The 20,521-nt window shown below is 38.7% G+C and overlaps 1 protein-coding gene across 4 annotated transcripts in view; it reads left to right on the top strand.

The window, feature by feature from the left end:
* Positions 1-8,527, top strand: part of CPSF2 (cleavage and polyadenylation specific factor 2) — a 33,983-nt gene extending 25,456 nt beyond the window's left edge. For 3 of the 4 annotated variants that reach the window (XM_036271652.1, XM_036271661.1, XM_036271680.1), the window contains 5 exons: positions 1,777-1,929; positions 3,976-4,201; positions 5,309-5,608; positions 6,956-7,090; positions 7,459-8,527. In XM_036271652.1, coding sequence (XP_036127545.1) covers positions 1,777-1,929; positions 3,976-4,201; positions 5,309-5,608; positions 6,956-7,090; positions 7,459-7,551 — 907 coding nt within the window. In that variant the 3' untranslated portion in view covers positions 7,552-8,527. The remainder of the gene's footprint in view (positions 1-1,776; positions 1,930-3,975; positions 4,202-5,308; positions 5,609-6,955; positions 7,091-7,458) is intronic. The other variant, XM_036271670.1, reaches the window with a different exon arrangement.
* The last annotated feature ends 11,994 nt before the right edge of the window (positions 8,528-20,521 follow it).

Below are 20,521 nucleotides of genomic sequence, written 5' to 3'. Positions count from 1 at the left end.
TGCTCGTTAGCTTCGATTTCCTTATCTGAAAAGGGGTAAGAATTAAACAAGGTTGTGTTTTTAAGGCACTTAGCATAGGACCTGACTTACAGTAAATCACTTTAAGTGGTTGCTCCTGCTGCTGTCATTATGTGGATCACAATGGGAGAAACTGGACTGCAGGGGAAAGAAGCTGCTGCAGCTGTCTGGGTGCCAGGCGACAGGCTGGGATTCCCAGGAGTGTGAGTGCATTTGGGAGTTGGGCACAGGCAATTACAGGAGTTAGAGAAAATGTTTGTACAAGTTTGTTTTTAAATTTTAACATACAACTCTCTGATACTGGAAGCAAATATGGGAAGATAGATGTGTTAACAGTTTGTTGAAATGAAGATGAATGAAGGCTTTTGAGGGAGGTAATGATTTTGTATCTCAGTCTTGTTAATGTACAGATAGAGAATTACCTGCTTTCTCTGAGCAGCAGTGGGAGCACTGGAGGTCTTTTTTGTTTGTTTACTTTTTTATTAATCCTCACCTGAGGATATTTTTTTCCTTGATTTTTAGAGCGAGTGGAAGGGAGGGAGGGAGAAAGAGAGAAACATTGATGTGAGAGAGACACATCGATTGGTTGCCTCCCGCATGCACCCTGACTGAATCTGGGGATGGAACCTGCAACCCAGGTACATGCTTTTGACTGAGAATCGAACCTGCGACCCTTGCATCTGCAGGCTGACACTCTAACCACTGAGACAAAATGGCCAGGGCAGGATTGGGGATCTTAAAGGAGGTCTGAAATTTATAAGAATTGGGAATTGGCAAGGGAAACCACAGAAATTGAGAAGCAAATGCAGGTCCAGGTTATAATAGTACTTATACTAACCACTAACATCTAATGATCTGTTAGGAGCTCTCACTAGCTCACAGGGTGTTTTTATTTTTTTATAATTTTTTATGTTTTTATTTATTTTTTTAGAGAGAGAGGAAGAGAGAGAGAGAAACATCAATGCGAGAGAGAAACATCAATTGGCTGCCTCCCATATGATCCCTACTGGGGACCAAGTCTGCAACCTGGGCATGTGCCCTGACCAGGAATCTAACTGGGACCTCTCAGTCCATGGAATGATGCTCAAACCACTGAGCCACAGTGGCTGGGCATAACAGTATATTTTAAATAGTACTCCTTAGCTCTGGCCAGTTGCCCAGTGGTTAGAGTGTCAGACCAAAGAGTCGCAGGTTCAGTTCCCAATTAAGGGCACGTACCTGGGTTGCAGGTTTGATCCCTGGCCCTCGTGAGGATCATGCAGAGGCAACCAATCCTTCTCACATTGATGTTTCTCTCTCTCTCCCCCTTTTTCCTTCTACTTTATCTAAAGTGAAGTGGAGCCCTGGCCTGTTTGGCTCAGAGGCTAAATTGATGGCCCTCGGATCAAAGAGTTGCAGGTTTGAGTCTGGTCAAGGGCATGTGCCTCGTTGCAGTCGTGCAGGAGGCAGCCAATCAATGTGTCTTTCTCACATCGATGTTTCTCTCTCTCCCCCCATCCTCTATCTAAAGATAATGGAAAAATATCCTCAGGTGAGGATTAAAAAAAAAAGAGTACTCCTTAATGGTCATGAAGAACATAATATATGCAGTCATCTGATAATTGATATTATGAAGTTGCATTGGCTTTGGATCAAATGTATATTTAAATCTTGAGATACATGAAGAGTAAAAATTATGCCATCTACTAGTTAGTTATATGTAACATAATACTAGCTTGCTTGTTACTACTTCTAGTTAGAGACTTATTATTTATTTAGACCAGAGGATTTCTTGGTGCCAGAACTTCAAGCTACTGAAGAAGAAAAAAGCAAATTAGAATCTGGTTTGACGAATGGAGACGAGCCCATGGATCAGGATTTATCTGATGTTCCTACAAAGTGTATTTCTATGACAGAATCTATTGAAATAAAGTAAGTGCTTTCATTGTGTTTTGGAAATAAGAATTTCAAACACTTGAATTATATAATTTACATTGTTTCCAAAGTGAAATTTCTGAATATCTCTTGGTATGTTTGCATTTTTAAATTTAAATTTCTTTTTTATTGTAAAAACTTGTGAAGTATGGAGGTATTTTTCTTCATTAATTATATCTGAATACCAAAATAATTAAATTGGTGGAGAGGAGGGGATTAAACATGAAATTGTACATTTATATAAAGAAACATTCTTTTTGGCATTTTTAGTGTCTAGTAGCAGGTGAATACAATTCATAGGTTTAATTTTCCTAAGTGCTTGTTTTATAAAATATACCCCTTGACTTAAACCATTCATCTCTTGTGCCCTGACGTCTTTAAAGTACTGTAGTGATCTAAAGTAGTTAAGAAAACTTTTTTCCTTTTCTACTTGGTACAGTTAATAACACCAATAAATCATCATTTTGGAATTTCAAACTCATTAGAGAGCAAATTGGTATATATGTGTCCAGTGATATCATTTAGTATATATTCCTGGGTATAGGTAAGGTCTAAATAATGCATATAAACAGTCTCACAAACTCTCTCCAGAATGGCTGTACCAGTTTATATTTGCACGAGCAGAGCAGGAGGCTTCCTTTATCCCTGCTTCACCAACATTTGGCACTAGCTAACTCTTCAGTGTTTTCCTGTCTGATGGGTGTAAAGTAATATATCAGTACTGTTCAGATTTGTTTTACTGTGATTATTACTGAGTTTAGTTATCTCTTCAACTGCTTGTTCCCGTTTTTGTTTTCTCTTCAGTAAAGTCCATGTTTGTCCTTCATGCATTTTTCTCTAGAGGTTGCTGCCTTTTTGTTATTGATTTGAGGAGTTCATTGTATTTTCTGGATGTTATTACTGATTGGTTTAGATGCCAATAAATATCATCTCCCATTCTGTTACTTGGTTATAAGAGTTGTTTATGGTCTACTTTGTTTAAAAACATCTTTAATTTTGATGTAAGGAAATAATAAAATGTTTTCCATTATGTTTTCTGGGTTTCATATTTAAAAAGTCTTTCCCTGTCCTTGATCACAATGATAATTTTTACATTTTATTCTATAATCTAAAGCTTCACTGTTTGCTTTTATGTTTTGTGTGTGTGTGTGTGTGTGTGTGTGTGTGTGTGTGTGGTACATGCCCCTAGCGGAAACCGAACCCAGGACTCTCTGGTCCGCAGGCCGACACTCAACCTCTGAGCCAAACTGGCCAGGGCTGTTTTTTAATATGTTTTAATTGATTTTTAATTTTTACTTTTATCCTCACCTGAGGACACTTTTTCATTTTTTGTTCAGATAGAGTGAGAAAGAGAGAGAGGAAGAGAGAGAGAGAGAAACATCGACGTGAAAGGGACATATCGAGTGGTTGCCTCCCGGATGCACACAAGATCCCAAACAGGGCCAGGGACAAACTGCAACCGAGGTACGTACCCTTAGTGGGAACCGAACCCTCGAGTCTCTGGACCACAGGCTGATGCTCCAACCGCTGAGCCAAACCGGCCAGGGCTGTTTTTATTGATATTTTAGAGAGAGAATGGGAGAGGGAGAGCGAGATAGAAACATCGATGATAGAGAAACATTGATCGGCTGCCTCCTGCACGCCCTCTACTGGGGATCGAGCCCGCAACCCCGGCATGTCCCCTGACCTGGAATCAAACCAGGACCTTTTAGTACATGGGATGAGGCTCAATCCACTGAGCCACACCAGCTGTGCTGTTTTTGTTTTTGTTTTTTTATGGTTTCAATTCACCTGCTATTTTATGTTGCATTAGGTCAAGATCCAGTTTTATTTTTCTTTATATAGTGAACCATTTTTTCTAATAAGTAGAGAATCCATAATTTCCTCCCCAAATACATATTAATAATATAATACATGCCTTCCTCAAATCCTCATTTTATATACTGTATATGTTTCTTTCCTGATAATAAAAGCCATTAAAAACCTAGTTTTCGAATGAACTTATCAGAAAAGTAAGATTGAATAATCATGTTCTAATTACAGAGCCAGGGTTACTTACATAGACTATGAAGGACGCTCTGATGGGGATTCTATTAAAAAGATTATTAATCAGATGAAACCACGACAGTTGATCATTGTCCATGGCCCTCCAGAGGCCAGTCAAGACCTTGCGGAGTGCTGCCGAGCGTTCGGTGGCAAAGATATTAAAGTGTACATGCCGAAGCTGCACGAAACCGTGGACGCCACCAGTGAGACTCACATCTACCAGGTAAACGTGCTGCTGTTTGAGCCACATCATAGTGAATACTTTCTGCTGCAGATGAGGACGGAAGCTATGTTAGGAATACAGTGGTAAAACAGACATGGCCCCCTGCCCTAGCAGATCTTAGTCTATGGGGCTTATAACAAGGAAATCGTATTTATCACACGGTTATACCTTTGATAGAGAAAGTAGAGGATGTTATGAGAGTATATAGAGAGAGACCCTAGCCCATATTTAGAGGTTACAGAAGATTTCCCAAAGGAAGGGATAACTAAGCCAAATCCTAATGGATGGGTTCTCTGGGTTGTATATAGAAAGAGAGAGCAGGAAGAAAGTATTCCATGCAGAGGGAACAACATTTGCAAAAATTACAGCTGAGGGGAATGGCGAGTGTTCAAGAATTCAAAAGTTTTATAAAAATTCACACATGTCAGGGTTCTACTAACAGAAAAACAATAAAATAAAAAGTAGAGCCAGGCCCAGAAGAGAGGAATAGAGGAGAGATTGATGAACTCTTATTTGGTAGTGGGAGATGGTGTCAGTTAAGGCAGAAGTGATGTCTATATATTTGTTTGGAAAAAATGGATTAGAATTCACCGGGCCAAAGAGTCATTCTCGACAAAGCTAGAGGAAGCAGCGTTCCGAGAACATGGAGCTGTGCATGGAAGCTCGTGGTGTATTTGGAACACCGAGCACTCAGCACTGCTCTAGTACCATCACGTATTAGAGAGTGACACTTACTACTGGTTTCAGCCTCGGCCATACATGAAAATCATTTGGGGAGCTTTGAGGGAGTTGGGGTCTCAGTGCCCCGGTGTTAGTCTCACTAGTTAAATTAGAATCACTTCAGGTGGGGCTCTGGTGCTGATACAGTAAAGAAAAAATTGCTGTGTCCCCAGTGTGTGGTCAGGTTTAACAGCCATTATTTTGGAAAGTAGTCGGGCCCAGTGATCTTTCAGGTCATTGATCATTACCAGTCATGGTGAAGATCAGATGAGTGAGTTTGAAATTTTAATACACATTACCAGACTTAGAAAGTGGTAATAATAGGTTATCTTGCATTGTTAATTTATACTCTGTGGGTTTTTATTTCTCTTCCCTTTCCATATCTAGGTGAGATTGAAAGACTCACTTGTTAGTTCCCTTCAGTTTTGTAAGGCAAAAGATGCTGAACTAGCTTGGATAGATGGTGTCTTAGACATGAGAGTTTCCAAAGTGGACACGGGAGTCATTCTAGAAGAAGGAGAACTAAAGGATGATGTAGAAGACTCAGAAATGCAAGTGGACGCACCTTCAGATTCCAGTGTTATCGCCCAACAGAAGGCCATGAAAAGTCTATTTGGAGATGATGAGAAAGAAATAGGTGAAGAAAGTGAGATCATTCCTACTTTGGAACCCTTGCCACCTAATGAGGTAAGAAAGCATGTGCTGCTTCTGTCTTCTTTTTATTTGTCATCCTTTGAATTTTTCTAGTATGTTTTTAACCATTTAAAATAATGTAGACTGGCCCTGACCAGTTTGGTTCAGCGGTTAGAGATCGACCTGCAGTCCGGAGAGACCTAGGTTTGGTTCCCACTAAGGGCGCGTACCTCGGTTGCAGTTTGTCCTTGGCCTTGGTAGGTCATGCGGGTGGCAGCCACTCGATGTGTCCCTTTCACGTCGATGTTTCTCTCTCTCTCTCTCTCTCTCTCTCTCTCTCTCTCTCTCTCTCCCCCTCCCTCCCACTCTATCTGAACAAAAAAATGGAAAAATGTCCTCAGGTGAGGATAAAAAAATAAGATATACAATTGTTTCATGTTTTCTTTTTTTTTTTCAGAGTGGATTTTTAAGTGTTAAGTTTGGTGATTGTGAGAATTCTCTAGCTGCTTCTAGTCAGAGGGTTGATAGTTTCTAAGAATGTCATACTCCTGCACTCCAGTTTGGGCTGTTGCCAGTTCAGTCCAAATCACTTGGTTTTGATATAGTTAGAAATCTTTTATTTAGTCTAGATATAATTCTGTTCTAGTATTGACATGTTCTCAAGAGATATCTACTTAATTAGCAAAGGTTTCAGGGAATTAACTTAATGACAACATTAAAACTATATTAATAGAGTCCTACATGCATGTCAAGTGGCCTTGAGCCCTTCTAAGCAACAAGAAACAGAGAGACGGCCCTGCCACCGGATTCCCTGCCAGTGCTACTCTGGAGGTTGGGAGGAGCTGGAATGGTTTTTCTTTCCGTGCTAAAGCTAGCACTCTTCAAAGCAATTTCCGAGTAGCAGCATTAGGTTGAACCACTTGCCTTTCTGATTCTAAAACGCATGGTATCCACTGCATTCGCTCTGAGGGAGGAGGAAAGTGGAACGGGGATCAGGAGAAAATCACCCTGTGAACTAAGCAAAGGACTAGAACCTGAAACAAAAATCCTTTTGATTTTTGGTTCATCTCTGCCTGCTGACACTTTAGTTGACCCCTTCAGGCAAGTGGGTGAGTGAAGAGCATAACATTACCAGATGTCTCTCTGTTGTTAAGAGGCATGACTAATAAAATTGATTGTGAAACATTCAGAAAATGTGAAGGGCTTTGTAATGTCAGATAATGAGGTAAAATTCAGAATAACAACTTGGAATGTGATTTACAGTCTTGAAATAATGTGTCAAAGGACATCAGGGAATAATAGAAAATTTCTTAAAGACCATGGACTATTTTACTTTATTTAGCACAACTGTGTACTGATAGTCGATTTGAAGTTATTCTTCCCTCTTTAACCTTATCCAAGGTTCCTGGACATCAATCCGTTTTTATGAACGAACCAAGACTATCAGACTTCAAGCAAGTTCTTTTACGAGAGGGGATTCAAGCTGAATTTGTAGGAGGTGTCCTTGTTTGCAACAATCAAGTAGCAGTCCGCAGAGTAAGTGTGTCAAATAAGGGTTGGATTGAACAAATGCTTCTGATGTTTTGTCATTTTGAATTCTGTAATTCTTGACTGGTAATTTCACAAAACTGGAAATCAGTAATTTATATTCATAATGATGACCTTGAAAGCTTTTAAAAATGACTTGCAAAGACTTGATAATTTTATTGTAAATTTGAATTTGAATTCTCTGACATTTATATGTATGTAAAATTCATGACTTGAATAATATATCCATATTCTGTGAACAGTTCGTTTCCTGACCAATCATAAAGTAATCTAGTTAATATATTTTGATTATTATGTCTGCATTATTAATGGTGAGAGAATGTACTAAATAACTTTTTTTTTTACTTGGTTTCTAGACGGAAACTGGACGCATTGGATTAGAAGGCTGCCTTTGCCAAGATTTTTACAGGATAAGAGACCTTTTATATGAACAGTATGCCATTGTGTGAAGGACAGCATGTCAAGAAGTATCTGTTTGGCCTTTATAAGAAAAAAAAGATTCTTATTCTAAGCTTCCGCGCCTTTTTTTTTTTTTTTTTTGGTAATATACAAAAAGAATCTACCAGAAAAACTTAACATGCATTAGATATTTAAAAATGTAAATCGAGACCATTTTGCTAATGCTCAAATAAGCATTCTACCTTTTGGCTTTGAGGGGTAGAGACCTAACACTTGTGCAGCCTGAGAGGTGAAGGTGATTGCTTTCCTTTACAGAATCCTTATTCTAGAACAGCTTCTTACTTGAATAAAATGATGCAATTAGCAAACCAGTTCATGGCCTTAGAGAAACATATTTACATGAATTCTTGCAAACCGTTTCTTATATTTTCTGGAATGCAGAGTGAGAATTATTTAGAAAAGATGTGTTATTAGAGAAAAAAAAAACTGATAAAAGTTTTTTGAGGCCTACCTAGTTACAAAACAAAAAATAGAGTATGGGCTATCCCTCTTCCTTTGAATTAATATATGCAGTTGTCTTCACATGCAGCATATCAGCTCCATGCCTGGACTTCCCAGAGTCACTCTCTCTCGTGGGAGGCTGTACACATGTGGTTCAGAAATCAATTTTTATTTCTTCCATTTCTTGTGTTGTTGAGATTTTTGTTGTTGTTCAATTTGAATTATAACACTATCATCTGAATACATATAATTCAAAAGAACTCTTCAATGTGTTATCATCTTAGGGGTTCTACATACACATTAGACATAGCTTAACTACCAGATAGATGTCTATATTAGAAACTGTTTAGTGCTGTGTTTTCAAGGAAGTAAATTTGAGCCTCACTTTTCTATAAGGTAACAGTATAATTGATTTACAAGGTGTAAAGGTTTTTATCTTTTAGGCTTGGTTTTCCGAAGTTTGCACAAGCAGTGGTTGGATTTTATACACATTACTACAAAAATAATGTTGAAGCTGGCTCAGGTCATTTCTGTATTCACATCTTTCTTGGGGTTGGCAGCCCTGATATAGTATACACCATTTGTGTTTAAGAATAAAAACTGAATATATGCAATTTTCATTGAACTTAGAAATGGAAATCATGTTGCCCTATTGTAATCTGTTGGTGCTTTTTTAGCATGTAGCTTAATTATGGCAGATCTTGATGCTTATTTTGCAAGTATTTAAGCTCTCCTCTTACTCTTAGCAGTTTTAGAACGATCAGTCTTATTTAACTTATGTGGAGCTGTGTATAGTACAACCCAGTGATATCAGACTAGAATGACTCTCATTCTATTTCAAATGCTTACAAAGTTTTCTCGTGGGTTGTAGTGCTAATGCAAAGTTTGCAGCCTTCTGATACTGAAAACCAGATACACAAACCAATGTTATAGAAGATGAAGAGTATGTTTTCTTTGCAGAGCTTTGAAAAAAATTTACTTAAACTCTTTATACTGAATAGAGGAAGCCTAAAATTCTGTTTATTTTCCAGGGCAAAAAAAGTCTACACTTGTTTCATGGCTTAAAGAATTTGGTTATACATTTTACATTGTAATACTGATATTGAATTGTTTTTCGTCTAAACTTTAAAAACATTTTTAAATTAATTTTTTTTAATTGACTTTAGAGAGAAAGGAAGGGAGAGAAGGAGAGAGAGAAACATTGACCCGTTGTCTCCCATACACACCCTGACTGGGGATCGAACCCGCAACCTGGGTTGTGCCCTGACTGGGAATCGAACTGGCAACCTTTCAGTGCACAGAATGAGGCTCAGCCAACTGAACCACACTGTCAGGGCTTGCCTAACCTTTTTATTGTCCTGTGAACAGGAATTAAACTTTAAAGTACTGCTTGAAGATGTCTGTGCTAACCAATATCATTGCAGGAGCAATGTTTGTTCTAGATGACAGTGTTACTCTAATTTCTAAAATAAAGACTTTGTTTAGCCTCAGTTACTTTAGAAAAATACAAATTTTTAAAAGGACTATGAGATAAATCATGAGCTCGGAGGATTTTTGTAGTATTTTGTTACAGTGGGATCATAAATGTCAAATATAATTGCAAACTTTTAAATATTTATATGAACCAGTAGGTGATGTCAAACAGAAGTGAGGAAATCAATATTCTAAGGGCCATTTGCCTTTTATAAAAAAATTGAGCCTTGGTTTAGCTCAGTGGTTAGGGCATCAGCTTGCAGACTCAAGGGTCTCAGGTTTGATTCTCAGTGAAGGGCATGTGCATGGGTTGCAGATTTGATACCTGGCCCCAGGGTTGTATGGGAGGCAACCAATCACTGTGGACACATCAATATTTCTCTGTCTCCCTCCCTCCATTTTATTCTATCTAAACATCAATGGAAAAATATCCTCGGGTGAGAATTAACAACAACAAAAATTGAGATATGATTCACATACCATAAAATTCACTCTTTTATTTATTTATTTGAAAAGAGAGAGGAAGAAGGGTAAAATTCACTCTTTTAAAAGTGTATAGTTCATTGGTTTTTAGTATATTTACAGCGTTGTGCAGCCATTACCACTATTTAATTCCAGAACATATTCATCACCCCTCCAAAAAACTTCATACCCATTAGCAGTCAGTTCTCATTCTCCCTTTTCCCCAGCCCCAGGCAACCATTAATTTATTCTACCTCTGAATTTGCATGTTTTGGATATTTCAGAAAAATGGAATCATAAAATACATGGCCTTTTGTATCTGATTTCTTTCACTTAGCATAATATTTTCAAGATTCATCAATGTGGTAGCATGCATCAGTATCCTTTTTATGGCTGAGTAATCTTCTGTTGTATGGACATACCATAGTTTGTTTATCCATTCATCAGCTGATAGACATTTGGATTGTTTCCACTTTTTGGCTATTATAATAATGCTGCTCTGAACATTCGTATGCAAGTTTTTTGTATGGACATATGTTTTAAGTTTTCTTGGGTACATACAGGGTGGGGCAAAAGGTTTACAATCCGTATGGAAAATAATACAATAATTAATAAAAATTTGAGAATAAACTGTTTTACATACTCACAATTGTAAACCTGCTTTTGCCCAATCATGCACCTAAGAGTAGAATTGCTGGGTCATATGATAACTCTATGTAGACGTTGGTAACTGTAAGACTGTTTTCCAAAGTGACTGCACCATTTTACATTCCCACCAGCAATGTGTGAGAATTCTCATTTTTCCACATCCTTAGCAACACTTGCTACTCACCATGTATTTTATTTCAGCAATCCTCGTGTGCGTGAACAGGTATCTCATTATGGTCTGGATTTGCATTTCCCTAATTCCCAGTAATGTTGATCATCTTTTCTGGACTTATTAGCCATTTGTATATCTTTTTTGGAGAAATATCAGTTCAGGTCCTTTGCCTATTTTTTAATTGGGTTTTATAAGTTTTTTAATACAGTCTGGATACTAAATCTATTTAATTTTTTTTTATCCTCACCCGAGGACATTGTTGCATTTATCTTCAGGTGGAGCGGGAGGGGGAGAGGGAGGAAGAGAAGAGAGAAACATCGACATGAGAGGTACATCGAGTGGTTGCCACCCACACAACCCCAACCAGGGCCAGGAACAAACTGCAACCAAGGTACATGCCCTTAGTGGGAACTGAACCCGGGACTCTGTTCTGCTGGCTGATGCTGTAACTGCTGAGCCAAACCGGCCAGGGCTGGATACTAAATCTTTATCTGATACATGATTTGCAAATATATTCTCCCATTCTGTGTGTTTGTCCACTTTCTTGATAATGTCATTCGAAGCACAAAAGTTTATTTTGTTTAAGTCTACTTTATCTTTTTCCCCTCTTTGGTTCTCTATGTTGTTGGTGTCATATCTTAGAAGCCATTGCTTCATCCAAGTCAGAATGATTTGTGACCTTTACTCCTAAGAGTTTTGTGGTTTTAGCTCTTATATTTCAGTCTTTGATCCTGAGTTTATATGTGGCATGAAGTAGGGTCCATTTTATCCTCTTGCATGTGGATATCCAGTTGTCCCAGTGTCATATGTTGAAAAGACTATTTCTTCATCAAATTTTCTTGCCACCTTTGTTGAAAATCAGTTGCTCATAAATGTGTGCGTTTGTTCTTGGACTCTAAATTCTATTTTATATATCTATTCTTATATCATTACCACATTATCTCTTGATTATTATATTTTTATTTTTTCTTTTACTGAAGAGTATAAAATTACAGTAAAAATGTAAATAGATGTAAGAGAGAGGGATTTAAAACCGCAGTGAGTGGGGAGGGGAGCCCTCGGCCGGGGAGCTGGTGCACAGGCCCCGCAGGAGCTCGGGCGAGCAGCTCACCAGTGCCGCTGCTGCCTCTGGAAGTTCAGGGGAAGCGGTGCCTGGAGCCGGCTCTGGCTCCGAGAGGGCACGGAGCGAACTTCTCCTCTTGATCTTGCTCTGCAGCTGGTTCCTGTGTTCCTGCCTCAGTGGGCCCAAGGTGCACCACCTGTGAATGGAGACGCTGGGCCTGGTGTTCCAGGTCTGAGCCTGCAAAGTTGAGCTCTAGGTAGGCCAAAAACATCATCAGGCAGGAAAATTCTGGGGGCCGGGAAAGTCCTCAGGGTACTGGTCCAGCCAGAAGCCCAGGAGGGAGGAAATGGCCTTTTTCTGCTGGTCCAGAGGTCACAGTATAGGAAGATGCAGCCATACCTGGAAAATAGTTTGTCCAACACCTGTTGGGTAGTAGCAAATGTTCTGTAATAACACAAAAAGGTGGGGTCCCTGCCCAGGAAGGCGGGTACCAGGTATTGGATCAGTTTGTCCAGCCAGTGTGCCTGGGAGGTCTGCACCATACAGGTCATATTTCTTTTTTCTTTTTTTTATCCTCATCCGAGGACATTTTTCCACTTTTTGTTCAGATAGAGTGGGAGGGAGAGAGAGAAACATAGATATGAAAGGGACACATCCAGTGGTTGCCACCCGCACGACCAACCAGGGCCGGGGACAAACTGCAACCGAGGTACGCGCCCTTAGCGGGAACCGAACCCGGGTCTCTCTGGACTGCAGGCCAATGCTCTAACCGCTGAGCCAAACCGGCCAGGGCGTACAGGTCATATTTCTGTTCAGGGTTGATGATCTCTCTCTCTCGGGCCCGTGCAGAGGAAGGGAGGGAGGTCTGGACTAGAGCTGAATGAAAAGGGCTCCTGACTCCAGAGGGGTGGACGCAGGGAGTTCTGTGCTCAATCACTCCCTCTCCGGATGGTACCCATCTTACTCAAAGAGCCCCTCCCCAGAGCCCTGGGGAGAAGCAACAGCCCCTCCCACAGGAATTCAACACTTGATTACTATAGTTTTATATTAAACTTTGAAATCAGCAACCTGTGAGTCCTCCAACTTTGTTCTCTTTCAAGATTGTTTTGGCTATTCTGGTTTTGCTGTATTTCCATGAGTTTTAGATGAGCTTATGAATTTCTGGGGGACAAAAAGCCATGGGGAGGGGGAGAAGTGATTGAAATTTACAGCTTAAAATCTTAGATTGTTATGGCTGAGAGGAACTGTAGAATTGATGTAGTTCAACACATTTATTTTAGTGTTGAATGAATGGGCCTATGGAAGGGAAAGGATTTGCTTGAGAGCCAAATAGCCAGTTAGAGACAGAGTTGAATTAGAAACTAGCCTTATAGAGTCCATTTATTCAATACTAAATGAATGAGTCTAGAATCCTTAGAGAATCCAGTCATTCAATTCTAAAATAAATGTGTTGAACTAGATGAGTTCCACAATCCCTCTCAGCCATAACATTCCGAGATTTTAAGCTATAAATTTCAACTACTTTTTTTTTTCTGCACTGCTTTTTTCTTCAGTTTCTCAGTTTATGTTCACTTTGCTTAGGAATAATATGTTCAGTTCATCTCGTCTAAGAACGGCACCTGGCAAACCATTACCTAGACAATAGCATGCTGAGAGATTGGTGTCCATTCTGTATGGTGGGCGGAGAAAGGGTAAATGTTACCCTCTACTTTCTTTTTTTTTTTTTTTTTGGTTTTAAGGTTCTGAAGTTTTATCACAAAGATTATTCTTTATTTTTTTTAATTTTTATTCTCACCAGAGGATATTTTTCTATTTATTTTCAGATAGAGTGGGAGGGAGGGGAAGAGAGAGAGAGGGAGAGAGAGACATCGACGTGAGAGGGGCACGTCGACTGGTTGCCTCCCGCACGACCCTGGACTGGGGACGAACTGCAGCCGAGGTACCTGCCCTTGACCGGAATCGAACCATGACTCTTTGGTCTGCCGGCCAACGCTCTAACTGCTGAGCCAAACTGGCTAGGGTGGTTATTGTTCTTTAAACATTTATAAACTGATTACCACTTGACTCAAAGGATGGAAATGGTGGTTAATAATTCAGTGATTGAGAGGTTGATTATTTGTTGGTGTGTTTGGTGGTAGTTGTTCCCTTTTCCCCACAACCCCCTTTTTTATTCAGCCATTCAGTAACTATAGAATGAGTGGGAATGAGAGAAGGAACATTCAGATCTGCCTACCTGTGCAGGGATCCAGGAAAGGTTTCCCCCCACTTAACCACCTCAATTGTGTTTATGAGAAAATACCAAAAATTACTAAAATAAATTAAAAACCTGGACTCTGCTGGAAGTGAGGGTATCTTTGCATCTCTCCTCTCCTCTCCTCCCCATCACCACACACATGCACACACAGCTCCACTTGTTTAGTCTTTTCATTTCATTACTCAGGCCTATTACATTTTAGTTCTTGAAATCAAAATGGGATTTCATGGCATAAAAAAGAAGTTTGGAGAGTTTTACATCTCTCTTCACCGTAGTTGAAGACAACTGAAAGTCAGTGTGCTGCTTCTGTGAAATTGTTCATGGATTCCATGGATTCTACTCAGACTTGGAGTGATCATCTCAAGTGGAGAATACATGAAGGATTCATAGACATCCTACATCATTTCCTGAGGTTTTGTCAATTTTCATGTTCAATATCCAATTTATCGTAGGTATTTCCTTTTTTCCCTGACACAACTGTTACACTTTTTTAAAGGGTACTACCAAATTATACATTCAAAACTAGTGAAGTCTTTCAAACTGAGCTCGGGGGGAGCTGTTCATGCCAAGGGTGCTGCTGTCCTCGTTCCCTCCGACAGTTCTTTTACCGCGTGCGTGAGAAATGCCAGTGATTTCAAAGACACTGTGGAACGGGTCAGCATGACATGACCACTGACTCTAAATGACACACAAAGATTAAAAACTCTTTTCCTACAGACAGACATTTGCTACCATAAGAGGTTTATAGTATTAAGAATTATTTAATATCAAACTATAATTAAAAGTAGTTGAATATACCAGAAATCATAAAGATACTCTAGTTTCCAGCATCACCCATAGGCCATTGTTCAGGTTAAAATTTCATATTTAAATGTTGAAGGATATAGGCATCTCTAATGAAATGCTTTAAATTATCAGTTATAAGAAAAAAATGTTCCTAAGTGGACAGGATTCAAAATGTAAAAGTTTTTCACTCATATATATGTGCTTTTTTTCAAGGAGACAAATTATTGGAGGAAGAAGTACATTTAATGAAGATTCAAAACATTGTGCATTTTTAGCTTTTAAGCAGGATTTTGTATCTACATTATTACCCATTAAGAAAAGTTTTCATATTTTATTTCAAACTATTCTTTTGAATAGTGTTGCCTGAGATGATGAAACCATTAAGCAGAGATTCTTCTAGTAGTATAAAAACTAGTGTAATAACCTGGTCCGTGTAACTCAGTGGATTGAGTGTCATACCATGGACAGAGGTCCTGGTTTGATTCCTGGTCAGGGCACTGCCTGGTTGCAGGCTTTATCCCCAGTAGGGGGCGTGCAGGAGGCAGCTGATCAATGTTTCTATCTCTCCCTCTCTAAAAAGTCAATAAAAACATTTTTATTTTTTATTTTTTTAATTTTATTTTTGTTACAGATGTTTCTCCTTTTTTACCCCATTGACACCCTCCTTCCCATCCTCCCCGCCTCATCCCTGGCTTTGTTGTCCATGTCCATTGGTTGTGCATACATGCATATAAGTTCTGTGGTTTATTTCTTCCCTCCCCCTACCACTCCCTCTTCTGAGAGTTGTCAGTCTGTACCCTACTTCCATGTTTCTGGGTCTACCCTATTCCTCAGACTGTTATGTTCATTATATTCCACAAATAAGTGAGATCATGTGGTATTTGTCTTACTCTGCTTGGCTTGTTTCACTTAGGATAATACTTTCCAGGTCCCTCCATGTCATCTCAAAGGATAAGAGATCTTTCTTTCTTACAGCTACATAGTACTCCATTGTGTACATGTATCACAACTTTTTTATCCATTCGTCTACTGATGGACACTTGGGCTGTTTCCAGATCTTAGCTATTGTAAATAGCGCCGCTATGAACATGGGGGTACATATATTCTTTCTGATTGGTGTTTCAGGCTTCTTAGGGTATATTCCTACAAGTGGGATCACTGGGTCAAATGGAAGTTCAATTTTTAATTTTTTGAGGTAACACCATAGTGTTTTCCATAGTGGCTGCACCAGTCTGCATTCCCCCAGCAGTGTACTTGAGTCCCCTTTTTTCCACACCCTCGCCAACACTTGTTTGATGATTTGTTGATGGCGGCCATTCTGACAGGTGTGAGGTGATACCTCACTGTTGTTTTAATTTGCATCTTCTGATGATTAGTGATGTTGAGCATTTCTTCATATGTCTCTTAGCTATTTGTATGTCCTGTTTGGAGAGGTATCTACTTAGTTCCTCTGCCCATTTTTTAAATTGGGTTCTTTGTTTTCCTTTTGTTGAGTTGTATGAGCACTCTATATATATTGGAAATTAACTCCTTATCTGATATATCATTGGCAATTATGCTCTCCCATCCAGTGGGTTGTCTTTCCTGGGTTCTCTATTCTGTTCAGTTGATCTATATACCTGTTCTTGTGCCAGTTCCAGGCTGTTTTGATTACAGTCGCTTTGTAGTATAACCTGATATCAGGTAATATGATTCCTCCTACTTTGTTCTTCTTTTTCAAGATTGCTGTGGCTATTTGGGGTCTTTTTGGTTCCATATAAACTTTTGGAATATTTGTTCTAATTGTGTGAAATATGTTGTTGGTATTTTGATGGGGATTGCATTGAATCTATAGATTGCTTTGGGTAATATGGACATTTTAATGATGTTAAATCTTCCAATCCATGAACAAGGTATATACTTCTACCTTTTTATATCTTCCTCTATTTCTTTTTTCAATGACCTGTAGTTTTCTGTGAATAGGTCCTTTACTTCTTTGGTTAAGTTTATTGCTAGGTATCGTAATTTTTTTGCTGCAATGTTAAATGGGATTGTTTTTTTAGTTTCTTTTTCTGTGAGTTCATTGTTGGTGTATAAGAATGCCGTTGGTTTCTTGACATTAATTTTGTATCCTGCTACTTTGCTATTTATTTATTTATTTATTTATTTATTTATTTATTTTTATCCTCACCCGAGGACATTTTTTCCATTTTTGTACAGATAGAGTGGGAGGGAGAGAGAGGAAAGGAGAGAGAGAGAGAAACATCGACGTGAAGGGACACATCGAGTGGCTGCCACCCGCACGACCAACCAGGGCCGGGGACAAACTGCAACCGAAGTACGTGCCCTTAGCGGGAACTGAACCCGGGTCTCTCCGGACCGCAGGCCGACACTCTAACCGCTGAACCAAACCGGCCAGGGCTACTTTGCCATTTATTAAATCTAGTGTATTTTTGATGGAGTCTTTAGGGTATTTTACGTACAATATTATGTCATCTGCAAATAATGACAGTTTTACTTCGTCCTTTCCAATTTGGATCCCCCCCTTTTTTTCCCATGTCTAATTGCTGTGGCTGAGACATCCAGTACTATGTTAAATAAGAGTGGTGTCTTGTTCCCGTTCTTAAAGGAAATGCTTGTACTTTTTGCCAACTGAGTATGATGTTGGCTGTAAGTTTTTCATATATGGCCTTTATTATGTTGAGATATGGTCCTTCTATTCCCACATTGCTGAGCATTTTTATCAGAAATGGGTGCTGGATTTTGTTGAATCTTTTTCAGCATCTATTGATATGATCATATGGTTTTTATTTTTCATTTTGTTTATGTGGTGTATCACATTTGTTGATTTGCGAATGTTGTACCAGCCTTGCATTCCTGGGATGATTCCCACTTGGTCATGATGAATAATTTTTAAATGTATTGCTGGATTCAATTTGCTGATATTTTGTTAAGGATTTTGGCCTCTATGTTCATTAGGGATATTGGCCTATAGTTTCCTTTCTTTGTAGTGTCTTTACCTGGTTTTTAATTAGAATTATGCTGTCTTCATAAAATGAGTTTGGAAGGCTTCCTTCTTGAATTTTTTGGAATAGTTTGAGGAGAATAGGTGTTAGTTCTTCTTTGTATGTTTAGTAAAACTCCTCCATGAAGCCATCTGAGCCCAGGCTTTTGTTTGCTGGGAGTTTCTTGATTACATCTTCAATTTCCTTAGTTGTTATTGGTCTGTTCAAGTTTTCTATCTCTTCCTGGTTCAGTTTTGGAAGACCGTGTGATTCTAGAAATGTGTCATTTTGCCTAGATTGTTCAATTTGTTGGCATATAATTGTTCATAGTATTTTTTAACAATCCTTTGTATTTCTGTGGTGTCAGTTGTTATGTCTCCTTTTTCATTTCTGATTTTGTTTGTTTATTTTTTGTACGTGCCCCTAGTGGGAACCGTACCTGGGATTCTCTGGTCTACAGGCCAATGCTCCAACTGCTGAGCCAAACCAGCCAGGGCCAATTTTGTTTATTAGGTTCCTCTCTTTTTGTTTCTTGGTGAGTCTGGCTAAGGGTCCATCAATATTGTTTATCTTTTCAAAGAACCAGCTCTTTGTTTCATTGATCTTTTAAATTTTTTTTTCATTTCTATGTCATTTACTTTTTCTCTGACCTTTACTATTTCTTTCCTCCTACTTGCTCTGAGTTTTCCTTTTTGTTACTTTCTAGTTCTTTAAGTTGTAGGGTTAGAAAGTCAATTAAAAATTATTCTTGTTTATTGAGGTAGGTTTGTAGTGCTATGAACTTCCCTCTCAGTACTGTTTTTGCTGCATCCCACAGATTTTGTGTTGTGTGTTCATTTTAATTGGTTTCCAGGAATTTTTAAATTTCTTCCTTGATCTTGATAACCCATTCATTGTTTAATAACATGCTATTAAGCCTCCGTGTGCTGGAATGTTTTTGTTGTAATTGATTTCTAGTTTTATGCCATTGTGATCTGAGGAGATGCTTGATATGATTTCAGTCTTCTTGAACTTGTAGAGACTTAGTTTATGTCCTAACATGTGGTCTATTTGTGAGAATTTCCCATGTGCACTTGAGAAGAATGTGAATTCTGCCGTTTTGGGGTGTAATTTTCTGTAGATATCCATTTGATCTAGTGTGTCATTTGGAGTCTCTGTTTCCTTGTTAATTTTTTGTCTAGAGGTTCTATCCAGAGATGTCAGGGTGTTGAAGTCCCCTACTATGATTGTATGGTTGTTGATTTCTCCTTTGAAGTTCGCCAGAAGTTTTTTAATGTGTTTTGGTGCTCTTATGTTGAGTGCATATATATTTACAAAGGTTATATCCTCCTGTTGGATAGATCTTTTTAATATTATGTAGTGGCTTTCTTTGTCTCTAGTTATGGCCTTCATTTAGAAGTCTATTTTTTTAGATATGAATTTTGCCACCCCAGCATTTTTTCCTTTATTTTCTTGGAAAAATTGTATCCGTCCCTTCACTTTCAACTTATGTGAGTCCTTTGTTGTGATGTGGGTCTCTTGTAAACAACATATATATGAGGCATGCTTTCTTATCCATTCAGCTACTCTGTGTCTTTTGATCTGAACATTTCTGTTTCTGTTTCTATTTCTTCTGCTTATTACAGCAGTCCTTTTAACATTTCTTGGAGTGCTGGTTTGGTGCTAATATATTCCCTTAGCCTTTTTTTTTTTTTTGTCTGGGAAGCTCCTTATTTCACCTTCTGTTTTGAATGATGGCCTCGTTGGATAGAGTAGTCTTAGATTCAGATCCTTGTTTTTCATGACCTTGATTACTTCATGCCATTCCCTTTTGTCCTGTAGTGTTTCTGTTGAGAATTCAGCTGATAGCCTTATGGGGGTGTTCCTTTGTGGGTAACCTGTTGCTTATCTCTTGCTGCCTTTAGATTCTCTCTTTGTCTTTAATTTTTGGCATTTTAATTATTATGTGTCTTGGTGTGGGCCTGTTTGGGTTCTTCTTACTTGGGGCTCTCTGTGCTTCTTGAACTTGTCTGCCTTTTCCCATCACCAAGTTAAAGACATTTCTTGTCACTATTTCTTCAAATATATTCTCTAATCTTTGCTCATGTCCTTCTTCTTCTTGCATTCCTACAATGCAAATATTATTACATTTCATGTTGTTCCACAGTTCCCTTAGGCTGTCTTCCTGTTTTGTAATTGTTTTTTCTTTTTGGTTCTCTGATTGGGTATTTTTTCTACCCTGTCTTCTAATTCATTGATCCAATCCTCGGCTTCCTCTACTTTGCTGGTTATTCCTTTCAACGAGTTCTTTATTTCTGCTATGTCATTCTTCATTTCCAATTGGTTGATGTTCAATGTTTCTATATCTTTATTCATATTGTTGAGCTCTTTACTCATGCTGTTGAACTTCCTCATAATTATTACTCTGAAATCTACCTCTCATATCTTGCTTAATTCCATTTCATTTATTTATTTCCCCCATAGAATTCTCTTGTTATTTCATTTGGGATTTGTTTCTGTTTCACCATTTTGGCTATCTCAGTGGGTTTTGGAGCCTGCTAAATTTTTCCTGTGGGTGTCGGTGTCCTGCTGGTTGTGGCTCCTTCTACTGGGTTTGGATGAGTATGGGAGGACTCACGTTAAATGCCACTGTCAAATCTTACTTTCCTGGATAGATTTTCAGGCCAAGGAAAGGTTT

This window comes from Molossus molossus, unplaced genomic scaffold (assembly GCF_014108415.1).
Source record: "Molossus molossus isolate mMolMol1 unplaced genomic scaffold, mMolMol1.p scaffold_m16_p_1, whole genome shotgun sequence".
In the NCBI taxonomy this organism is placed as follows: domain Eukaryota; kingdom Metazoa; phylum Chordata; class Mammalia; order Chiroptera; family Molossidae; genus Molossus; species Molossus molossus.
Note: the sequence above shows the minus strand (reverse complement) of the source record. Positions and strands in the feature narration are given on the sequence as shown.